The sequence below is a fragment of the Zonotrichia leucophrys genome, chromosome 6 (genome assembly GCF_028769735.1).
Source record: "Zonotrichia leucophrys gambelii isolate GWCS_2022_RI chromosome 6, RI_Zleu_2.0, whole genome shotgun sequence".
Taxonomy (NCBI): domain Eukaryota; kingdom Metazoa; phylum Chordata; class Aves; order Passeriformes; family Passerellidae; genus Zonotrichia; species Zonotrichia leucophrys.
The window spans coordinates 13,852,984-13,873,709 of NC_088176.1; the positions used below are offsets into that span (position 1 = coordinate 13,852,984).

The 20,726-nt window shown below is 54.5% G+C and overlaps 1 protein-coding gene across 2 annotated transcripts in view; it reads right to left on the reverse strand.

The window, feature by feature from the left end:
* The window catches only part of SLIT1 (slit guidance ligand 1), a 60,157-nt gene that overhangs the window by 29,204 nt on the left and 10,227 nt on the right, over window positions 1-20,726 (reverse strand). For both annotated transcript variants that reach the window (XR_010440732.1, XM_064716260.1), the window contains exons 2-4: window positions 19,122-19,193; window positions 18,768-18,839; window positions 18,047-18,118 (exon numbers count right to left, since the gene is read on the reverse strand). Coding sequence is in view for 1 of the 2 variants with exons in the window: in XM_064716260.1 (XP_064572330.1) it covers window positions 18,047-18,118; window positions 18,768-18,839; window positions 19,122-19,193 (216 nt within the window). In the remaining variant the exon portion in view is untranslated. The remainder of the gene's footprint in view (window positions 1-18,046; window positions 18,119-18,767; window positions 18,840-19,121; window positions 19,194-20,726) is intronic.

A 20,726-nucleotide genomic window follows, 5' to 3' on the forward strand; every position in this document is an offset into this window, starting at 1 on the left:
GTCCTTCTGCAGCAGGGACTGTGGGCTGGGTGTTCCTGACACGTAAAACAGCTCTCATGGAATGGGGAAAGCCCTGCAGCAGCTCTGGATGGGTACAAGATCCTCCAAGGCCAGACAACCAGCACAACCCTGCTGCATCCCAGAACAGCCCCAAAATGGGGTGCACTCATACATGGGAGCTTGCCTCCAGCTTTATTTAATTGACTTAATGGATATTAAATCATCAATAACTAATTACACAGCCCCATTCCTGCCTAATATGCTGAAATCTGCCTCCTAATTAAATATTATAGGCATTTAAAAGAATTTCTGACAACATATTACATATGTAAAATACTGCAAATTAGCCGGCTCCCACACTGAAATCCTGCTCAGGAACAATGCAGGGACCTGGTTGGACAGAAATCCGGGACATCATTCCAAGTGAATTGAGAAAAGGGCCCACTCTTCTGGCAAAGGATTTTTTTTTTTTTTTCTGAGGGGTGGAGATTGCTGAAGGACAAAGGAGCCTAGAATCACCTCTGCCAGTCTTGCTGCCCCATGAGCCACGGGAGCCCCCCAGCAAAGGCGATTAGGATGTAAGAGGGCTCCTGATTAGTTAGGCAAACATTAATGCAAATTGTCAGTGAGCCTGGAGATGAGATCCCAGGCACAGTGGCTTGAAGGGGAGCAGGCACTTCCTCATATTATCAGCCCATCCACTCTCTGAGGGGGGAGCGGGAGCCAGGAGCTGCTCTGTGTCATAAGAAAGGAGCTCCAGGAGCCAATTTTCATCCGACCACAGCACATTTGATGTCTTGTGAAGTCGGGTTTACATGCGCTGTCTCGCCTCTGCCTTGCACAAGGATGGGCTGGATCCTCCCCCTGCACACACAGCCACAGCTCTGGCTGAGCACGTGAGCATCCCACAGCACCCTGGGATCCAGCATGGATGAGCCATCCTCACTGCGCCCTTCTAGCCAAAATGCAGCTGGAGAAAAAAGGGCTGGGTTTGGTCTTCTCTGCACAAGCAAGGGCCAAAGTGCTGCTGTCTTGCTTTGCCCCCTGCACGGAAAACTTCTGTTCCTGTCTTCAGCTCTGGCTTGGTGTGAGCCCAATTCAGTGCTGAGCTGGGGCCATGAGGACCATAGGAGGGGGCACAGGAGGGCTGCAGCATCCCCACCTTAACCTGCAGGCAAGAGCCCAGCCCAGCACAGCGTCTGTGTGCTCTGGTGTTTGTGTGTGCTCTGTGCCAGGCTCTTCCCCTAACAGCAGAGCAGAGAGCAGGCGGTTTGCAGGGGAAAAGGCTGAGAGCTAAGGCAGGGAATGGTAATTGCCTGCAAACTTAACTTGCAAGTGGAAGCGGCAGTGCCAGGTTTTGAACACGGCTGTTTCATGTGCCTGGTGTTCCTGCTGCTCCCTGTGCATCCCATCAGACATGGGAGAGGGGATGAGGACAGAGAGTGTGTTTGAAATTCACACTTCAAAGTTGCTATCCGAGTGCACTGGCTTGTATTTGCTGCACAGCTGGAGACAAGTCAGGGAGGGGAAGGGTGAGCAGGGAGACAAGGGCTCACATTCCCAGACCCTTTAATGCTGGGATCAATCACCTGCTCAGGGATACTCTGCTGCAGTGAGATGAGAGCTGTACTCATCCCCTTCCTCTCTACAGCTCCCATGCTGCAGCTTGTACCAGGGTAACGCTGCCTGACGCTAGGGCACCCTCGGGCTGGGGGTTCTCCACACGCTCTGCTGCACTGCCTGCTGTGTCCATACCCTGCAGCATGCACTGCAGTCCATGGCCCACTGCACCACGTCCACACTCCCTCCAGCATGCAGACACACTGCACACACACTTGCTCTCTTAATGACTCCTTGATTCTCACTTTAGAGCCTTTGCTGTTTTCTGCCCGCCCCTGTGTCAGCACACCTGGAAAAGCAGCACCGTGGGGACACGGTCTCTCCAGGAGTCCAGCCCATCTTCTGAGGCTGGTGGAAAGACCATTCCAGTCTCCAGTGCTCCTCTCCCAGCAATGCTTCCTTATGCACACAACCTAAAGAGGACTCTGGGGAGGTGAGGCAGAGAGGAAGACCCTGATTCACCACTACCAGGACCAGGGACAGATGTGCAGCCCCACATTGGCCCAGATCTGCACACTAATGCCTGGACTCTCCTGCTTGTGCTCTCCCTGCAAAACACAGCAGCAGCATTGAGGGTCTAAGTATATCAAAGCTGGGCTTTGAACTATTTTAATCAGACTGCCCACGCTGCCATGACAAGATCCCCCTGAGGCATCTGCACCTTCCCACATGGCATCCCAGCGGCTTGCAAGGCAGAGCTGGAGCGCAGAGTTGCCCCAGCTGGCAGACACAGGGGCTCTCTGGGACACAGCTAAGGGGATGGACGCTCTGCATTCACCTTCCAACAAACGACAGCCCTAAATCTGACCCCTTTTCAGGACTGCCACCTGCTTTCCAGGGACTCAGCAGCATCATCCCTGATTTTCCAGGGACAGATTAGGGCACAGGGACAGCGTATCGGTGGCCATAGAGCCACAGGCCAGGGACCACTCTCTGTCCTTCAGCCCCTGGAGACGTCCGGAGCCCCTCAGCCTGGCCAGCTGAAAGGCTCTCCCAGCTGCTGCTTGGAGCCACAGCGTCTGCAGGGCCGGGCAGCGCCTGCCCCTTCCCGCGGCGGGGCGAGCAGCGGGGCCGGCCCGCTCAGCCCCAGGAGCCGCGGGCAGCTGCCGGAGCGGCCGGCCCTGCCTCACGGGGGGCGCAGGCAGCCAGGGCCGGGCAGGGCGGGCAGCTGCCCACCTCCCCCGGGGAAGGTGGCGGGCGGCCGGGAGGGGAGAGGCGCCAGCCAGACCACGCCGAGGGCAGTCACCAGGCAGGACGGCAGCCGGGCGCGGGCCACACGCTGCTGAGGGCCGGCCCGGTCAGCTGGCGGATGGGCCCAGCAGGAACAGGGTCCCACCTCCCGCTCTGCCCCTCGAGGAGAGGGTTTGAAGCAGCGCCTGCCCTGCCAGGCTGCAGCCTCTCCCTCTCATTATTTTTTCACCGCAAGAACTATCTTACACCTTATCAATAATTCACAGGTACAAACGATAACGTTCGCTGTCATGGTCCGGGAGCCACATGTTCCCGGCGAGGGGGAAGGGGCCGGTTGCAATCGCTATTGTTAATGCCTGCGGAGCTGGGGGGAGGCGGGGAGGATAAATATTTAACACTGTGTCTCCGAGCAAATGTCCATGACCGAGGGCTGAACATGGGTTTTACACAGAGCTGCTCCTGCCCTTGAGAGGGTCATTAGCATGTTAAAAGCCGTCAGAGCGGGGCTGATGGAAGGGCTCTGCCGGAGGGACCCCCAGCGCTCGGCCTGGGGGCTAGCGGGGATGCAAGGTGCTTTTTGCTGCCGCAGGAACGTGGCCGTCTCCATCCTGCCCAAATCTCCCCTTTTCTGAGCACAAAGGCTGTGCTCTCGGCCGCTCGTCGAGGAGCATCCCCACCTCTGCCCGATAGGGAGGCATGAGGGATGAGGCACCTGGGGTAGCCCGGGGCTGGTGGGTGGCCAGGGCAGTTCATTGTGCAGAGGAATTACAAAGGGGATACAAAGAGCCACACACCACATTTTGTGTGAGCTTCCTCTCCCGGGCCGCCCGGGCCTTTCTTTAGCCATGTTGAGGGTGAGCTTTCTGTGTAAATCCCCAGGGCACGGTGAGGGGAGAATAGGTGTCTTTGTGAAAGAGGCTGGAAAATAAAGGGAAGAAAAAGAAGCAAAAGTACAAAACCCAGGCCCTGCTGTGGCAGGCGGCAAGGACAGGAGCACAAAGATTCCCAGAGGATGTAAAGACAGTCCTACAACCAGGGAATCAGGGTTTGGCAGCCTGCAAGTGCCCTGCTCATGGGGGCACCAACAGCTCCCCACAGCATTCTCCCACTCTGTAAGTGTCCCCAAATATACAGTGTAACTTCCCCAGAGCCACGTCCTCATCTACAGATCAGTTTCACATTCTTATTGTTCCAGGCACAATTTTGGGCACTGACAGACAGGAAAGCCCCACACTGGGATAATCCAGGAGCACTCTGTTCTGGCCTTGCTGTCACAGTCACTGCTAGCATCTATCTGCAGATGGATGGGAATGGGAGAGGAACAGGTCCTGTCTGGCTCTGTGGAGGTGGGGGCACAGGAGGAACAGTTGTGGACAAGGGGGGAGTGTAGGAAAGAGAGAACAACTTCAGCCACCACCACTATTTGCCCTGTGAACTCCAAGCCAAAGCCCCCGGAAAGTTCAGCCAGCCCCTCACCAGCCAAGGTATTCTAGAGCTCATAAAACTAAAGAAAGGCTGTCTTTCCCTTTTACAGTGCAAATAAAATATATTTCTGCCTGAGATGCTCAGACAGGACTGCAGCATGGAGGTCAGAAAGGCCATGGCTGAGCATCCCCTGGGGAGAGTGTGGGAAGAGCGGTGCCGGTGGATCTCCCCAGCCTGGCTGAGAGCAGCAGGGCCAGCCTGGAACCCCCTCCAGCAGCCCCCAGCTGTGGCAGCCCCATCCCTGCCCACAGACATGCCTGTTCAGACATCCACTCACATCATCCCAGATAGAGAAGAGCCTCTGCAGCCAGCTTTGCTCTGCCAGCCTCACAGAGCGGGGATGCTTGGGGGCTTTGAGAGCAATTAAGGACCTGGCCTGTGTTGGAGGCACTGGACTTATGTCCCCAGTACCCAGAGAGGGAGAGTGGATGGGGTGTCATCCATCACCCAGAAGGAGACACTTTATCACTGGGACACCTCTGAGCACTCAGCCCAGACCCAGAGTCCTCCCAGGGATTTCTGCTCCAACTGACACTTCCAGTTTTCACCATTGGGAAAAGAAGTACAGTCTCCTTTGCAACTTCAAAGGACATTTGATTCACCTCTTCCCAGCTGAGTGTTCAATGGTTAATTGCTCTCTGTCGTGAAAAGGACAAATTTAATTCTAGTCTGAATTTGTCTAGTGTCAGCCTGCAGCTATTGAATGATTTTATGCTTTTTCCTTTTTCTTTCTTTTTTTTTTTTTTTTTTAATTAATGGCATCCCTATAATCAGGCTTTTCTCCATGCAGGTATGCAGAGATGGAGATAAATTTCTCTCCTAGCCTCCTCTTGCATACACTAAAGTCTGAGCTTTTTAATTCTTTTCACTGGAAGGCAGATTTTCCAGACCTCCAATTATCCTGCACTTCCTCTCTGAGCACTTTCTAATTTCCCAACATCTCTCTAAACTGTGGGCCCTGAAGCATAAACTGTGCTCAGCAGAGGCCTCCCTCCTGCCCCCCAAACTAGCAACTCCCCCGTGCCCAGAGCTACTCCGTGCATCCATCACTGCCCAAGCTGGAGCCCACATCCCAGAGCAGGCTTACACGATGGCTGCTAAGTCCTTTTCAGTGTAACCACATCCCCAGACACTGCTCTCCGTCTCGTAGCTGTGACCTACATTTTTTTTTCCCCAGCTGCATGACCTTGCATGAGGCTGTTTCCCAGTGCAGGTGTTTGAGGCAGATCATCCCCACTACACCGGCATCCTGCCCAGAGCACCAGCCCTGCTCCTTCCACTGCTGCCCCACGTGTCCTCCAGACTGAGTCCTCTCACTGTGCAGGTGGTTTCTTCCCAAGCTGCATCACCCATGCCACTCAGCTCACCCTCAGCTGGTGCAAGGCAGGAACAGGAGGCAACAAGAGATATTGGGGGCTGGTTGGCAAAAGTCAGTAGCACCACCAAAGATTCCAAGACCACCGCAGTTTTGCAGAGATAGTGAGAATTAGTTTGCCACATTAGTTCACCACCATCAGACCCCTACTGCACCCTGCCAGAGAGGTGACCACTGCAATTCCCCCAGCGATTTCTACCAGTGAAGAACGTTGTCAGAAATGCTCCACAGACTTTTGCAGAATATTAATGTTTTCATGGCAATATCCTCCAGGCAAGAGCAAAATGACTTGCAGAAGTCTCGGTATATCATGTCAGCACAGTCGCTACTTATCAACCCAATTTGTCAGCTCATCAAAAAAAATGATATCAGGTTTGTTTGACGAGAGCAATTTTCCATGTGGATTGGCATTAATTATCCTTTAATTCCTCCCTGATTGCCACCCGTACCGTTACTGTAGCGGGGATCGGTGTCAAGCTGGAGGCAGAGCAGCGGCTGCCACCGGGGGGAGGCATGGCAGGGATGCTCCATCCTCACTCACTGTGCTCCGGGGTTAACGACCTCACACTCACTCTGGAGGTGACAAAGTGACTGATGCATAGAAAGTGTCACATCCCTCCCCACAGAGCCCAGGTCCTGGGCAGGGGAGTTGCTAAGAGACGAGACCAGGATGAAGAGAGTCAAGGAGGATGCAGGATAGGAAGATCCTGTCCTAAGGAGCAGGCTCAAGCCCACAATGGGGAATTTGAGCTACCTGGGTGAAGAGCCATGTTTGTGCAACCAGCCCTGCAGGGATGGGGACCTGCCTGCACCATGAGTCCCTTTCCTCAGGCAAGAGGCAGCCCTAGCCACAGGCACAGGCTGGAGCAGGCATGGGCTAGAGCAGCCCCAGGAGAAGCCAATATTTGCTTTCTCTCAGTTAACCCTCAGACTGAGGAATGCAGGGTCACCACCTGTGTGGCTCCCTGGGGAGGCAGCTGTGTGTGGAGGGATGCAGGGATGTCCCCTTTTAGCTGTGCTGTTTATTTTCTCAATATTTGTGGAAGGAAACAAGAGCTGGCTGGGGGAATGTGGGGCCAAGGATGAGCTGGGAGGCTGGGCAGCAGAGCGCTGGTCGAGGGTCAGCAGGTGATGGAGGTCAGCCAGCACTTCCCAGCTACTCTGTGTGTTCCTGTGACAACCAGCCAGGGCCCTCCTCTGCCACCTCCCTCCTGGATGGGGAGTGGGGTGTGGGTCTCCCTCCTGAGCCTTGCCTCATTCCCTGGTTTAGCCATCTGCTTGGATGCAGCTGGACACACCAGAGCAAACCACTGCCTTCACAAAAATCTATTTTAGGGTGAGTGGGCTCATTCCCACCAGGACCAGGGCTTTGCCAGCTTTCAATAGCAGAAGGTTCTGTGTGATGCTCACTTCATTAAACCTGCCCACTTCTGTAGCCCTGCTCCCCCACTAAAAAGTTAAAATCTCCCACCAAATGATGTGCTGACCTACAGCACAGGTGATATTCCCAGCAGATGACTGTCTCACAGCTTATATCCTCCTCCTGCACTCAGCCATTAATAAAACTCAAAAGCAATGACCTTGAGGTCCCTGCCAGTGACACCAAACCCCAGCAGCCCTTCACTTCCACACTCTTCATCTCATTTGGGACTGACATGCTTCCAATCAAGGCTCTGCCACCAGACAGGCTGCAAACACACAGCCCTGGCACCACGTAGCAGCTCTGGAGGAGAAATCTGGCCATTGGTGGGAGGCAGAGCCCTTGAAAGACAGGCAGGGCTGTCACCATGTCTCTAACCCCTACAGATCTGGGAAATGCAGCTGGCAGGGCCACACAGGCAATTTAGTTCCTGTCTCTGTGACTCAGTTTTCCATCTGTAAATACGAAAAAACATGCTGACATCTGCAGTGGCAGGGATGTCGAACTGAGTGAGCGCTCGCCCCAAGCTCCTCTAGAGCCCAGGGGGAGGGCAACAAAGACTAAATATTATCATTTCTCATTGCAACCAAGACTGCTGAGCAGAAACTGATGCACCAGTGGTGCTGCCCCAGTGGGCTGTATTTGCAGTGTCAGCTAATGATTGAGCTGAGGCACCTCTGAAAAGCTGGAATCACACATAGAGTGGTTGTCCCCAGCCCCACACCACCAGAGCCTTGCAGGGAATAGAGCTGCTGCACCACATGCTCCAGGCTAGCCAGGGAAGGAGCTTCCTGTGGTGCATCTGCCTGCTCACCCCAGCAGGGCTGGGCAGCCTGAGGGCACCCCAGTGCCACTGGCCCATGCTCGGAGCAGCCTCCCTGCTGCAGGAGAACCAGGCAGCTGCTCTGCTGTAGCATCTCAGCTCCCACCCCGTGCTCCTTACCAGCGGCCCCTGGCTGGGGTTGGGGTTGAGCGGGTGTTTCCCAGTCCAGGATGCCCATCTGGAACCCATTAGGCACCTTTAATCCCCCTCATCCATTCTGGTGCTGTCTGAGCTCCCCCCCACCAACACACACAAACGCTGCCATTCAAGCAGTTAATTTAAACAAATTCTGCCCAGCCGCCACATCGAGAAGCGATGAAAAAGCCAAACGAAGCTGCTCAAAGCCAAGGAGAGAATGGGGAAAAAAAAAAAAAAAGAGAAAGAAAGAAAACCAAAAGAAAACCACTCAGCACGGCGGGGCTGATACCCATAGAGACCAGCTGCATCCTCCCATCCAGCCAGCCCCAGTCCTCCCCTCTCACAGGCAATCAGATACCATGCGGGCTGTGTAATTGGATGGCAAAGGATAGAGAGAGACATCTTAAAGCTTGGGTCTAATCTCATTAGCACCCGGCTGCGGGGATGCTGTGAAATCGTAGGATGCAGGAATGAGCAACATGCTGAGCCCGTGGGGAGGAGAACAAGCGAGCTGGAGCAGGACGACAACACCAGGAGGTGGAAATGCCTCCGGTCAGACAGCGAGAGCTGGAAACACCACCGAGTCCTGGGAATGCGGCCAGCCCCCTTGCTTGCTCCTCACTTCCTTGCTCCTGTTTACCCCACAAGCACAGATCCCCACTCCTGTTACATGGCCCCAACCTTATCCTTATGATTGGTAATTATTGGAGTATACCTGGGGTGGAATACCTACCCCGATCCCACACCCATTTTGCATTTCCACTCTTCTTGCCTCGGACCAGCACACTGCTGCATTTTTTGCTGGGTATATGCTGGCAAGAATCACCAGACCACAGGCAAATATCCCAAAAGGTGCCATGGTGAGGTCAATGGCAACCCTTATTTCCAGGCCCCTGTTGCCACTGCAAGTCTCTGTCATATGGGAAAAAGCATCCTAGATGGGGTGAAATGGAGGAGATGAAGCACCCACCCATGTATGGGCCTTCTAGGTGGACAGAAGTCCCTTTGCGTGTCATACCAGGGATGGCAAGGTATGGGGAGACACAGGGTCAGAATTTCTAGGTCCCTTTCCCAGTTCTGCCATGGGAAGGGTCTGGGGGTGGAGAACTTCCCAGCTCCGGGACGGGAGACACTTTTTGAGAGCTATTCCTGTGCTTTCCACATTTAGTACTCTGTCCATGCAATCTAGCTAACACTTCTCCCTCCTTTCTCCTTAGAATCCCGAAATTACCATTTCTCAAACACTAAAGTGGATGGTCAGGCTCTTTCTGGCTGCACCTCCCAGGGAACCACCTATCCTCCAGCCTCAGGGCCAGCAGAAAGTCTGTACCACTTTTTTGTCTTCAAGCAGCTCTGCCTCAAATGCCATCCCTCGCTAGACAGCGAGGACCAGACAGGGAGAAGGAGGTCACGGTGAGAAAACCATTCCAAACCATCCCTGCCATTTCCTGCCTCCCAGTTTAGAGAAAAAAAGACAGCAGGATGTCTTCAGTTACCAACAGCTCCCTTGGGAGCAGTAAAAATTAATCCAGCTTTTCCTATCCTGAAGGGAAATACAGATACAAATGAGGACAAAAGCCTCTGTGGGCAAAGGGGGGTGCAACAACCATGGAAGGGCCATGGAAGACAGCTGGTAAGACCCCCTAATCCATACTCTGCTTAGCTCTGGCAGGGCAGTGGGAGTCCCAGCCACAGAAGTCTGTGTCTTGCTGGTCAAGTGAGGATAAGCCTGAGATGATAATTGATTTAACACAGATGAGAATCTGGAAAGTGAATTCCCACCTCCCCAAACCCATCCCCATCACACTGCCAGCAGGGTTCCCTTGCACATGGACGTCACTTGGCACACACAGGGAAATGGGCTCACCAAACCAGGATACCCTCAGCTCATCCCTGCAGGCAGGGCACAGCTTCCCCTTGGCAATGCCTAGGAGTCCTGCTTCACCAGGAAAGCTCCCAGGTGTGCAAAGGGGCATCTTTCCCACTTACTCTCATCTGGCCCTTACAGCACTCCAGCATGGGGAACTTTACCCACCTGCAGCACTGGATAAAGCATCCCAGTGCTCTAGGCAGCCCACTTGAATTTGGAGCCCACCAAGCCCAGCTGCTGGTGTTGGAGTTGCAGGCTGTGTGGTCCAGCACCAATGCCAAAAGCACCACAGGTCCCTTGGGAGCAGAAGAGAAAGAGCACAGCACAGGCACCCTGTTGGAAGCAGTGCTGGAAACTGCTGACAGCTTGTTTTCATTGCAGCCCCAGCATGAGAGAGGAGGGGTTGCAGCACCCAGCCACGGGAAGATCAGCCAGCAAAGGCAGGTTAATTACCTAGCTCTGCACATTCACACGTCTGTGGGATGCACATGCAGTGGTACCAAGTTATAACTTAGCCTCAAATCACTGCATAAGACTTTTTTCTTCCACATTCTGGAACTCAAATTACCAGAGGCTAATTCTGCTCACGATTCTTTAATATCACTTTGAACTCTTCTACTATTTGAGCTGTGAAAACAGGAGGAAGGAAATGCCTTTATGCTGTGCTCAAAATGGATGGACAAAGGCATCAGCTCCTCCAAGTGCTCTTTTAACTCTTTCAGGGGACCAAAGGTGGCTAAAGGCTGAATGTGGGACAATGCAGGCAATGAGCTGTGAGGCAGGCAGGGAATAAATAATTCCTGTGTTTTAATAGCTGTGTAATTAGCACTGCTGCTCAGCTTTAGGAAGACTTGATTTTTCATTGCTTTTTCCCATGGGTTGCAAATTCCCATTTGCCAGTGCACCACTGGGAAGCTGGACAGGGATGCTCTGTATGATGCCATGTGGAGGAGAGGACTTTGCTGAAAGGGGCAGGGGGCTGAAAGCTGCACCTCACCACAGACTTTCACTTTAATAACATTACAAACCCCAAATCCAAGCCTGCACCCAAAGCAAGACGGAGGGTGAGCCCAGCAGAACCAGTGGCTCAAGGAGAGAGCCCCAGGAGTGGGGCTTGACCCTGTGCATTGCCAGGGAAACCCTGGAAGCGTCTCAAGAGCCAGAAAAGTGGAGCCGGCCGTGAGTCAGGAGCACAACGGGGTGCATGGAGGGAACGGGGCAGATTATCTCCAGGCAGCCGTCTGGCAATGCCCGCTCCTGGCAGCCCTGGCTCGCTGGCAGATAATGGCACAGAACAGAGCCAGGGCGTCCCTGAGCAGGGCTTGCACCACCACCTTGGCAGGACGGGGCCCAGGCTGGTGGGAGGCAAGGAGGGAGGCTGCTGGTCTGCAGGCTGTGCCATGGCTGCTACCCTCACCTCAGCACTCCTGTGCCTCTGGAGACTGCGGATCAAGTCCCAAAATGCTTATGGAAATGCTCAAATATGAAGAGATCTTAAGAATGTGTTTAATTTGTGAGGCTTTGAGGTTGTCTGCACTCAGGATCCCCCAGGCAGTCTTACTGCCCTCCCCCCCAAAAAAGCTGAGATCTATGGCACATTAATGATGGAGGAAGAAGAAGAGCAGCAGGCAATGAGCAGCTCCCCACACAAGGGTGCTCCTTTCCAGCAGGGTTACCCAGCACAAAGTCCCAGAGGTATCAGTAAGGATGCTGTCCCCCATGGAGCAGAAGCACAAGCACTTATCAGCCTGCCTCAGCTTGGCCCTCCTGCAGCCCCCTGAGCCCTGCCAAGGCTGGGGTGCCAGGAGCAGCCCCTCAGCGCCTGGCAGCCCGCCGGGGAGGGGGCTGGCCGCCCGCCCGCCTGGCAGCATCCTTCCCTAGGTAACCTCCCCACCTATTAGTGGCACATTTGTTTCCCTGCGTTTCCTTAGAGCTGTCACGAGCCACACTGACTCTTTGTTCCCGGGGGCTGCAGAGAGGCCTCCCTTCCCCTTCCCCCCAGCTGGTGTGGGGGGGTGTCTTGCAGCACACAGACCCCACAGCTCCCCCCTCCCCCCAGCTCCAGGGGTAAACACGCTGCCCCTCCTCATTGGTATTCGGGGGGACACATCCCAGCCTGGCCCCCCCAGCCCTGCTCTGTCCCCAACAGAAGGAGCTTTGTTGGGGAGCACGATGGGGTGCGGCACCCGGAGTCCAAAACGTGGGCATGGTGACAGCGGGGACACTTGGCCCTCACCGGCAAGGGGAGGGGGATGCTGCTAGAGGGGGAGCTGGGACAAAATGAGGGATTCTGGGGAAGGGGAAGCAGGGAGGTTTGCTCCAGGAAAGCTGCTTTCTGCTCTGAGCTTGGCACTTCGCTCTTGGACCGCAGACCTCTGCACAGAACATCAGCACATGCACATCTGTGCAAAGAGCAAAGGGGCACGTGCCTGGGGAGCCAAAGCAACCCTGCTCCAGCAGGGAAAGATGAAAACACAAGGCTGTGCCCACAGGCCCCTTCCCACACAGCAGCTGCAGGCTCCTGGGCACTTGCTGAGCTCCAGAACCAGCACAAACCTTGCTGGAGGGAGTGAACCTCAACCAAAGCCACAACAGGAGTGATTGTGGGACATGGGGGTGGGTGTCTGGCACAGCAGAGCCAGGGCACAGCCAGAGCCAGCCCACCACAGTGACAGCATTTCCAGGGAGCCAACCAGCAGGCAGGCACCAAATATCCCCCACTAAATTGAAAACGGGGCTCAGGCAAGTCTCCCCCACTGGGAGGGAGCAAAGCTGTGGCACATGCACTCTCCAGAGAGCGTCCCCACCTGGCACCACACCTCCCACCTGGCACCACCATGACTACCCACTGTGGGGGCACGGCACCGCTCCTTTATCCAGCCATCACCAAGAACACATTTTTCCCCCAGTCCCTGCCTTCCCCCTCTGGGGGCTTTCCTGGTGCAGCCCCAAGAGGAACGGTCACTGGTACAGTCTCGCAAGCAACACCTCCCACGCGCAGCCAGCCCCATCTGAGCGGGGCCTGTTTTGTTATTCCTTTCTCTGACAGCTCCTTTTTCACTTGTCACCCTGTTTTGCTACTACTCAGCTCACAGCTTCCTCTGGCGTGGTTGTGATCCTCTCCTTCTTGAAGGATGTCATTTGCATTTTCTCAAGTTATTTAGCAGCCCTCCATTTTTCTCTGCCTGCTTTTCTAAAGGCAATTAGGGCTGGGTTTAGCCAAATGTAGGGGTGGTGAGAGGAACCTGCCCCAGGGCTTGCCATAATATCATCTCTCCTTACCAGGCAGCACACCCAGCTGTGGTGCTCTCTGCCACTCAGCTCAAAACTCCCTTTAAATAGCCCTGGGTCCACGGTGGGTCTGGACCAGCCCCTGGTCCTTCTGTCAGCTCCCAGACAGAGGCAGCCATAGAGCTTCACTATTCCTCTGCAGGCTCTGGCCACAGAAGAGTCTCACGGGAGCGTGACAATTTCCCCAGCTCCTACAACATTTCACATGTCCCCGGCTCAGAAAGTCACCAGCCCTGATTGAGATGTTAATGCTGTTTCTAGGGAGCCCCTGCCCTTACAGACTGAGAGCAGCACAGCAACCCTTCCCCCCGGGCTTGGCTGCCAGCTAAGATGTGGCACCATCTCCTTCACCATTTTAGCTGGCATGGGTCCGACACAAACTGACAGTCTGTGGCCCCTGTCCTAAATCTCCCTCCTTCTGGAGACAAGACTTTTTCCCCCCTACTCTCTGCTCACTGTCTCTCAGCTCCCATTCTGCCTGAGCAAGGAGCAGCTACTGCAGCTTTTGTTGAGGGAAACCACTGGGCAGCTGCTCCCATGGGGATGCATCCATCTGGGATTGTGACTCCCCTGCAGGAGCTACTCCCCAGAGCTCCTCACAGCCAAGCACCCACTGCTCCTCTCCTCCCTCGCATCAGCTCGGCTTCCCTTGGAGAAAACTATTTATTTATAGCCATCCTGGCTGCCTTTAGCACATTTCAACAGCCCATGTCTTTGCCTCCCTGATGATACGCCCGCAGCATTTCTGTCCTCACCCTGCTGCTACAGCCATTCCAGACTCCTCTCTCCTCCTTGCATCCCCAATCCAGAACCCCCAAGGGACTGAGAAACAGCTTCAAGAGGAAGTTTTAAGGGGAGCTGAGCAGAGAAGAGAGAGAGTGTTACAAAACTCCTATCTCGTCCTTCACCCCCACAAGGAAGCAGAGAGAAACTCTGCTTGCTTTTTCTGTTGGGGGCTGTTGGGAAAAAAACCCCAACTCCTGCCAGCTTGGGAGAGATGGTAAAAGAAGATCTACCAGCATCCCCTTGGCTCCTAGTGTGCATCAGGGCTGTACTGGAGCACCACTGCTGATGTGTACGGCTGTGGCACACTGGGGACCAACAGCGGGCACTGCAATAGAAGAGGTCACCTTCTTGCCTGGGTAATCCTCACTGGAAGGAAAGATCCATCTTTTTATCACCCCTCCTCTTCGCAGGAGATGTGCTTTTCCCCAGTGAGCTGCTGGGGGACCCTGGCTCTCCCCCCTGAGCCCACAGAGCTTTGTTCTTCCGTCCAGTGCTGACAGTTTAATTAAACCCAGTTTGAGAATGGGTCACTGAGGTCAGGCGCTCTCCAGCGAAACCTCAGCTCAGCACCACTTCCAGCCACCAGCACTGCTTAATGAGTTATCCACACATAAATAAAGGAGCCATGCAGGGAGTCCCCCTGCCTCCTGGCCCCACTGCCAAGGACCACCCCCACTATCTCAGACTGAAATGGGCTCTGGGCAGGCGTCAGCTCAATATTTCCAAATTCCAAGGGGAAAACATTCCTCTCCAGGCGTCTCACCTCCCCCATGCCCTCATTTGAGGTTTGCTTCCCGTTGGCCCTTTGCTGCCAAAGTTTATTCCCCAGTTTATTTAAGCCCCGACGGATCAGGTTTAACTCCAACCCTTTCCATTATCCCGATGCACAAATGCTCTTTACAGCCAACTTCCATGTAAGTAATTGTAGCTCGAGCCGGGCCGGGAGACCACAAAGTACCACAACGTGGATGAGGCTCTGACACTCAGGAGGTGCACAAAGAGGTCTCCATCCCAACCTGAACCTCAGGGACTCTTCTTGTGCTCCTGAAAAATTTTCATCAGGTTCAGCAGGAAAGGTACAGTGGGAAACTGCTCTGTGGGTATCACATACCCTAATTCAACAGACTTGTCTTCATCTTCTGTGTAACTGATGTGCTGAGAAAGATCCATCAAGACTATGCCTAGAAAAAGGCTGGAGCATCCAGGCCAGCACCCAAGGGCCCATCTAAGTAACACCCAGCAGCTCCTACAATCCACTCCTGGCTTTCTGCTTCAGCTGCCACCAGACAGCCTCATTTCCCAACCAAACAGATCTCAGCCTGACTCATTCAGTCAGTTTTTGCTAATTCAAGACCTGCCAGTACAATGGTGTGAGGACAAGAGGAGCTAGCAAGGACTCCTGAACTCGAGAAGCATGCCATGGGTGGCTGCAGTCAGCAGGTCAAGGGGAAGCCTGTTTGTTGGAAGTGATCTGGAGATCAGGATTTGCAAGAAAATGGTGCTGGTTAGAGCCTTGTTTTCCCAGACCAGCACAGGTCCTGGCCTGTTTCTGGGCAGGGAAAGGGTCTTGAGCAGTGGGGCCACCCCAGATCCATTTCAGCAGTTAAACAAGTGCAAAGCCCAATGGGGAGGCTCCAATTTCGCTCAAGGAGAGCTGATTTCAATTTAGCTTAAACCTGTTCCCCACTGACTCATATCCCTGTAGCCTGACCCGGGCTTGCAGCAATTTAAGAGTGTCCTTATGACCTCCCGCACTGGCTGGCCTAGCACTGGTCCAGATCCCACCTCCTGCTAAGCCAGCATGTGTGTCTAGACAAGCCACCCAGGGCACCCCCTGCCCTGCCATCCCCCTGAGCACCTCAGCAACCAGCAGTCCCAAGGAGAGGGAGCAGCAGGTCCCCTGGCACATGGGCTCTGTTGAACAAATGCAGAACTCGAGGATCTGCCAGGACACTGGCTCTTGGTCTCCCTCTGGGCAGACCCCAATGCTGCACCCCTACTCTCATTAATGTGTGTGGGGGAACCTACTGCAGAGGAGGCTGGAGGGTGGCTCAGAGTGTCCCCTGTCCCCAGTCCCACTGTCATCACAGGGACCCTCTGCTCCAAGCACACATCAAAGCTCCCCAAAATATGGCACCAGCTATAGTCGAGGAGCTGCAAAATCTGAGCCTGTGCACACAGCCCTAGATTGAACAAGAAAAGTTCCATCCTGTACCCAATATCCAGGCAGTTTGCCATGACAGAAATGACCAGAAAACAACTTCAAAACAGGGTGGGAGGGAAAAGGTTTGAAATAACCCCCATATTGCAGTAAGCAGTAAAACAACAGGAGGAGGCTGAAATGCACCTGAACATGAGGTGGCTGCAAGGAACACCTTGCACAGCCCTCTTAAACTCTCAGGTTGTGTACAGCCCCCTGCACACCATGGCACAGTCCTGGCTCCACACAAGCCTGGCACTCTGTATGTATAGGAGACACACATGCTGCTCTTCTGCAACTCCACAATGAATTGTTAGGGTTTGCTTGTTGAAAGAGTCTGGTATTAAAATCTAGAGAAGATTAAAAAGGAAACAGCAATATTTGTAAAATTACTCTCTGGCCTGTGTTTCTGTTATGCAATGGGTGGCTGGAGGAGTTTGGGCCCTTGCTGGCGCCATGACATGGCACAGCTGAGCTCAACAAATGCCATTTGATAATTAATGGAACGCCTGTGCTATCAGCTGCCATTACCTAGGCCCATCTTTGGCACCTGTCCACCACTTCACACATCCCATACTGGCAACCCACACAGCGTTTTAACCCTTCATTACCCACCCCAGGCTGGACTCTGGGACTGACTCCCTGGCACTGTTGGAAGAAAGTGGTTCAGCCATAGCCTGACAGCACAGGCAGGGCTGCCTGGCCCCAACATGGCCATGCCTGTCCTGGGAATGTCTCAGCACAGACAGTTATTTCATCCATTCCTGCCTTGCCCCAGCAGGGACCTGGCATCCTCATGTCACAGCTGATCTATGGAGATACAAGATGCTGCAAGCAGAAAGCTTGTGTCCTGGCAACCATCACCCCAATCCACAGGGTATAAGCTGCTTCTCTGAGTGATGGAGAGCACCCAGCCCCAGTCTGGCACGCACCCTCTGCTCCTCACAGCACCCTTCCCAATGTATGTAGTGCCTGACATAGCTGAGAGCCTGTAAACACTTTGTTTGAACAATGCTGGCACTGCTGAAAGCACCATTGCCTGAGCAAAACAGCCCCAGGCAAGGGAAACCCAATATGGAACAGAGAATATTTATCAAAACCCCAGCAGCCATCCCCAAGCAGCCTGCTGCTGCACAGAGGGAGGAGGAGCAGAGAGATCTGTGGAGCTGGGGCTTGCACAGCAAGAAACAGGCCCTGGAGTTGTTTCTGCAGGTGCAGAGGGACAGGCAGGGATGGGGACACGTAGAGCAATGCGAGGAGAGGGCAGCAGGCATGAAGGGCTGGATCTGCCCTGGGCAGGGCTCCCTCCTCCTTCTCCAGACACCTACAGAGAAGCAGCTCTTGAGCAGGGTTGTGGGGCTCTCTGTGCCCCATGGAGGTCTCTGGAAAGTTACCTCTTTCACCCTCCTTTCAGGAGAAGGTGGGCAGGTGTGTAAGGGAGCCCTGCTCCAAAGCCCGTGATCCACACCCAGGGAGGAGGCTGAGGAGCTCTCAGCACCTCTTCACCTGACACTGCACAGGCACAGTTCAACTCTGCGATGCCAGACCTGGCCCAGACTGCCAGCACCTCATCCCATATCCCCATGTGGGGATATCCTTAACACTGCCAGTCTCAGTCCCCTGCAAGTCACAGCCCATTTCCCACCTCACTGCATGCTTGGCTCACACAGAAACAGAGAGCATTCCCCTGCCAGAGCCCTCACTGGCACAACACACCCTAACCACCAGCACACCCCCCAGGAGCAGCACCCTCCCGAGGCATCAGGGTCCCTCCAAACCCCATGGCAGTCGCCAGGTGAGCCCACAGCAGTCCCCAGGGGAGCCCTGCGGGCACAGAGGGCACTTACAGCCGCGACAGCGCCTGGTTGTTCTGGAAGAGAAGCTCGGGCAGGGTGTGCAGCTGGTTGCGGTTCAGCCGTCTGCAGGGACAGAAGAAAAGGGTCAGGGTTGGGAGTACAAAGCAATGACCCCATCTGCAGCCCAGCTGGATGCACCACGCAGAGCTGGGCACTTTGGCTCGCTCAGAGAGGCCAATAGAGCAGAGCATCCCACCTGGCAAGGACAGCCCCATCCTGCTCACCACAATCCCAGGCAGGGACAACCACGGGGCACTAATAGGCCCACTCACAATGTTGTAATTACAAGCAGAGAGGACTCCAAGCTGTTAACTGCTGACTGCTGCTTAACTGCACTCTTAACCTGCTGCTCTGCTCAGCTCCTCATATTTGCTCGAGCAGCTTGGGATTTTTAAACTGCTGAGCTATTTTACTGAGTGCTGGACCAGAACTTACAGCTCCCTTGCTAACACACAGGACACAGCTGATACAGCAAAAGTCATTTGTGTTTAACCTGCTCCTCACTTCAAAAGCATCAGAAAGGACTCTAAGATCTATAGAAACAGAAATAGGTGTGCTTCCCAAACTGTAAAATACCACTGCCACGCAGAAGAGAAGCTGTTTGAAGTCAGGCAGCACTGATACATTAGGGTTTAAGGAAAAAAGGAAAGGATGCTCTCTGCCATAAATCCAGCAGCCCCTCACCAACCTCCCTCCATGACCAGACACTCACAGCCGCTCAAGCTCCTTCATGTCATCAAACGCCCCACGCTCCACCACGCTGATCTGGTTTTCCATCAGCTGCCTGCAGAGAGAAGGGGTCAGCTTTCTGCAAAAGTGGTCCCCAGTGCCCCCATTGCTTCTTTTGACCCAGGGCACCTCACTCCCATTATCCCCTCAGCACAACCCAGACCCTTCCCACTGTCTCCCAGCTGGAAATCCACCAGGCTCAGCCCAGCACAACACCCTCCAGCCCTGCCGGCTGAGACCCACAGAAAGAGACTAACTCTAGCAGCCCTAGGAAGGGCCACAAACCAAGCACAGTATCCACCAAGGTGGGGGCATCTGGCCCCTCATCAGAACTCACAGGACACGGAGCTGCTTCAGCCCGGCAAAGTCATTCTTGTTGATTCGTGTTATGTTGTTGCCATTGAGCTCCCTGCGGAGAGAAGGGGAAGAAATTAGCGAGGGAGGGAGCGCTCAAGAGGTAGCCAAGCACTGGGCCTCCCCAGTACCTCCCCAAAAACGGCAGGCAGGGCCCAAAGGACAGTAGGGGCTGGTGCAATTCTGTGGCCCCTCACCAGGCCCCAGGAACGGCCTGACTCCAGAGAGGACCCTCATCCTCAATGACCAGCAGTGCTGGGCACACAGAACCTGGCTGTGCCTGGGTAAGCTGGCATCTTTCATGGACCGTAAGGCAACAAGAGGAAGGGGCTCTCTGGCTCCTCCCTGTTCCCGTTCCAGATGTCCCCCTGGGATACATGTCACCCCTTTCTGCAAATGTAGCTAACACCTGCTAGGGTCATCCCAAACGCATCTAGAGTTGTTTAGAGAAGGCGAGGGTAACAAGAAACAAACAAAAGTCCCCAGAACAGCAGGATCCCTGCAAATACCCAGCTGCAAGACACTTACAAGTATAAGTGACACTTACATGATAATGGCTCCTGCCATTATCCTTGCATCACAACGGGTTCAGTGCACAGCCATTTCACACCTTCTACCTGGAGAATAAGCCACACTCAGGTTTCACCTGCCAAGAGAAGCTTGCACAGGACAAGCTGCTTTGTGGCTCACTCTCTCCTTCAAAAGCCCTGGGTGAGCACAGGGACAGGCAATGCAGCCAGGAAGAAGATGCCGCCCCTCCTTGCTCATTCTGCTGGTGGAAATAAGGGGTACCTACACCCACCCATGGCCTGGGTCCTGCCCAGGCTCTGCTGAGCACCAGGACAACGTGTCCCACTCCTGGACACACAGGACCTCTGCTCCCAGCCTGCTGGTTGCACCTTCCCCAGCTCTCCTCAGCCATGCTCTCCAGCACGCTCCTGCTAGGATTATCCTGCTTTAAAATACATCAACCCAGAAGCTGCAGAGATTTGCACCTCGCAGTCAGCTTTGCAGCGCCTTTCTGCATTACAGGGTATGATCACTGTGGGAAAAGCAGGACCATCAGCCCTGGGACCCACAGTCTGCAGAGCTGGGGATCTCTGTGCAGCCCCCTATTGCAGGAGACATCACAAAGCGCAGCAGCCTTTGCTCCTTGCCATCAGCCAGCCTGCCCAAGGCATGTGCTGGGCATGGAGAGTGCCTACGCCAAGGCAGAGCCCAGGGAGGGCTCCCATGCCGGAGACCCACTGCCTGCACTGAGCACGGACACAAAAAACAAAGGGAAAACGAATAAACTACGGGAGGAGAAGTCAGTCAAGTGAAGGATGAGCGGCTGGAGCCAGGGAAGGAAAGCGACAGGAAAGTGCCACTATGGAGCAGCTTGGGGTGCTCGGGCAGCCCCACGGGGGGGTCTGTAACTTCCTGAGCCCTGACAGCGGGAGCAGGGAGCAGGAATGCCTCACGTCACATGGCTGGCTGAATACACAGCCCATCATTCCCATCCAGAGCCAAAGCTCCCCTCCGCCCGGTTCTGCAGCCGTGCGGGGGCCAAGGTCAGCGGCGGGCCGGCCCCGGGGCCGCCGAGCAG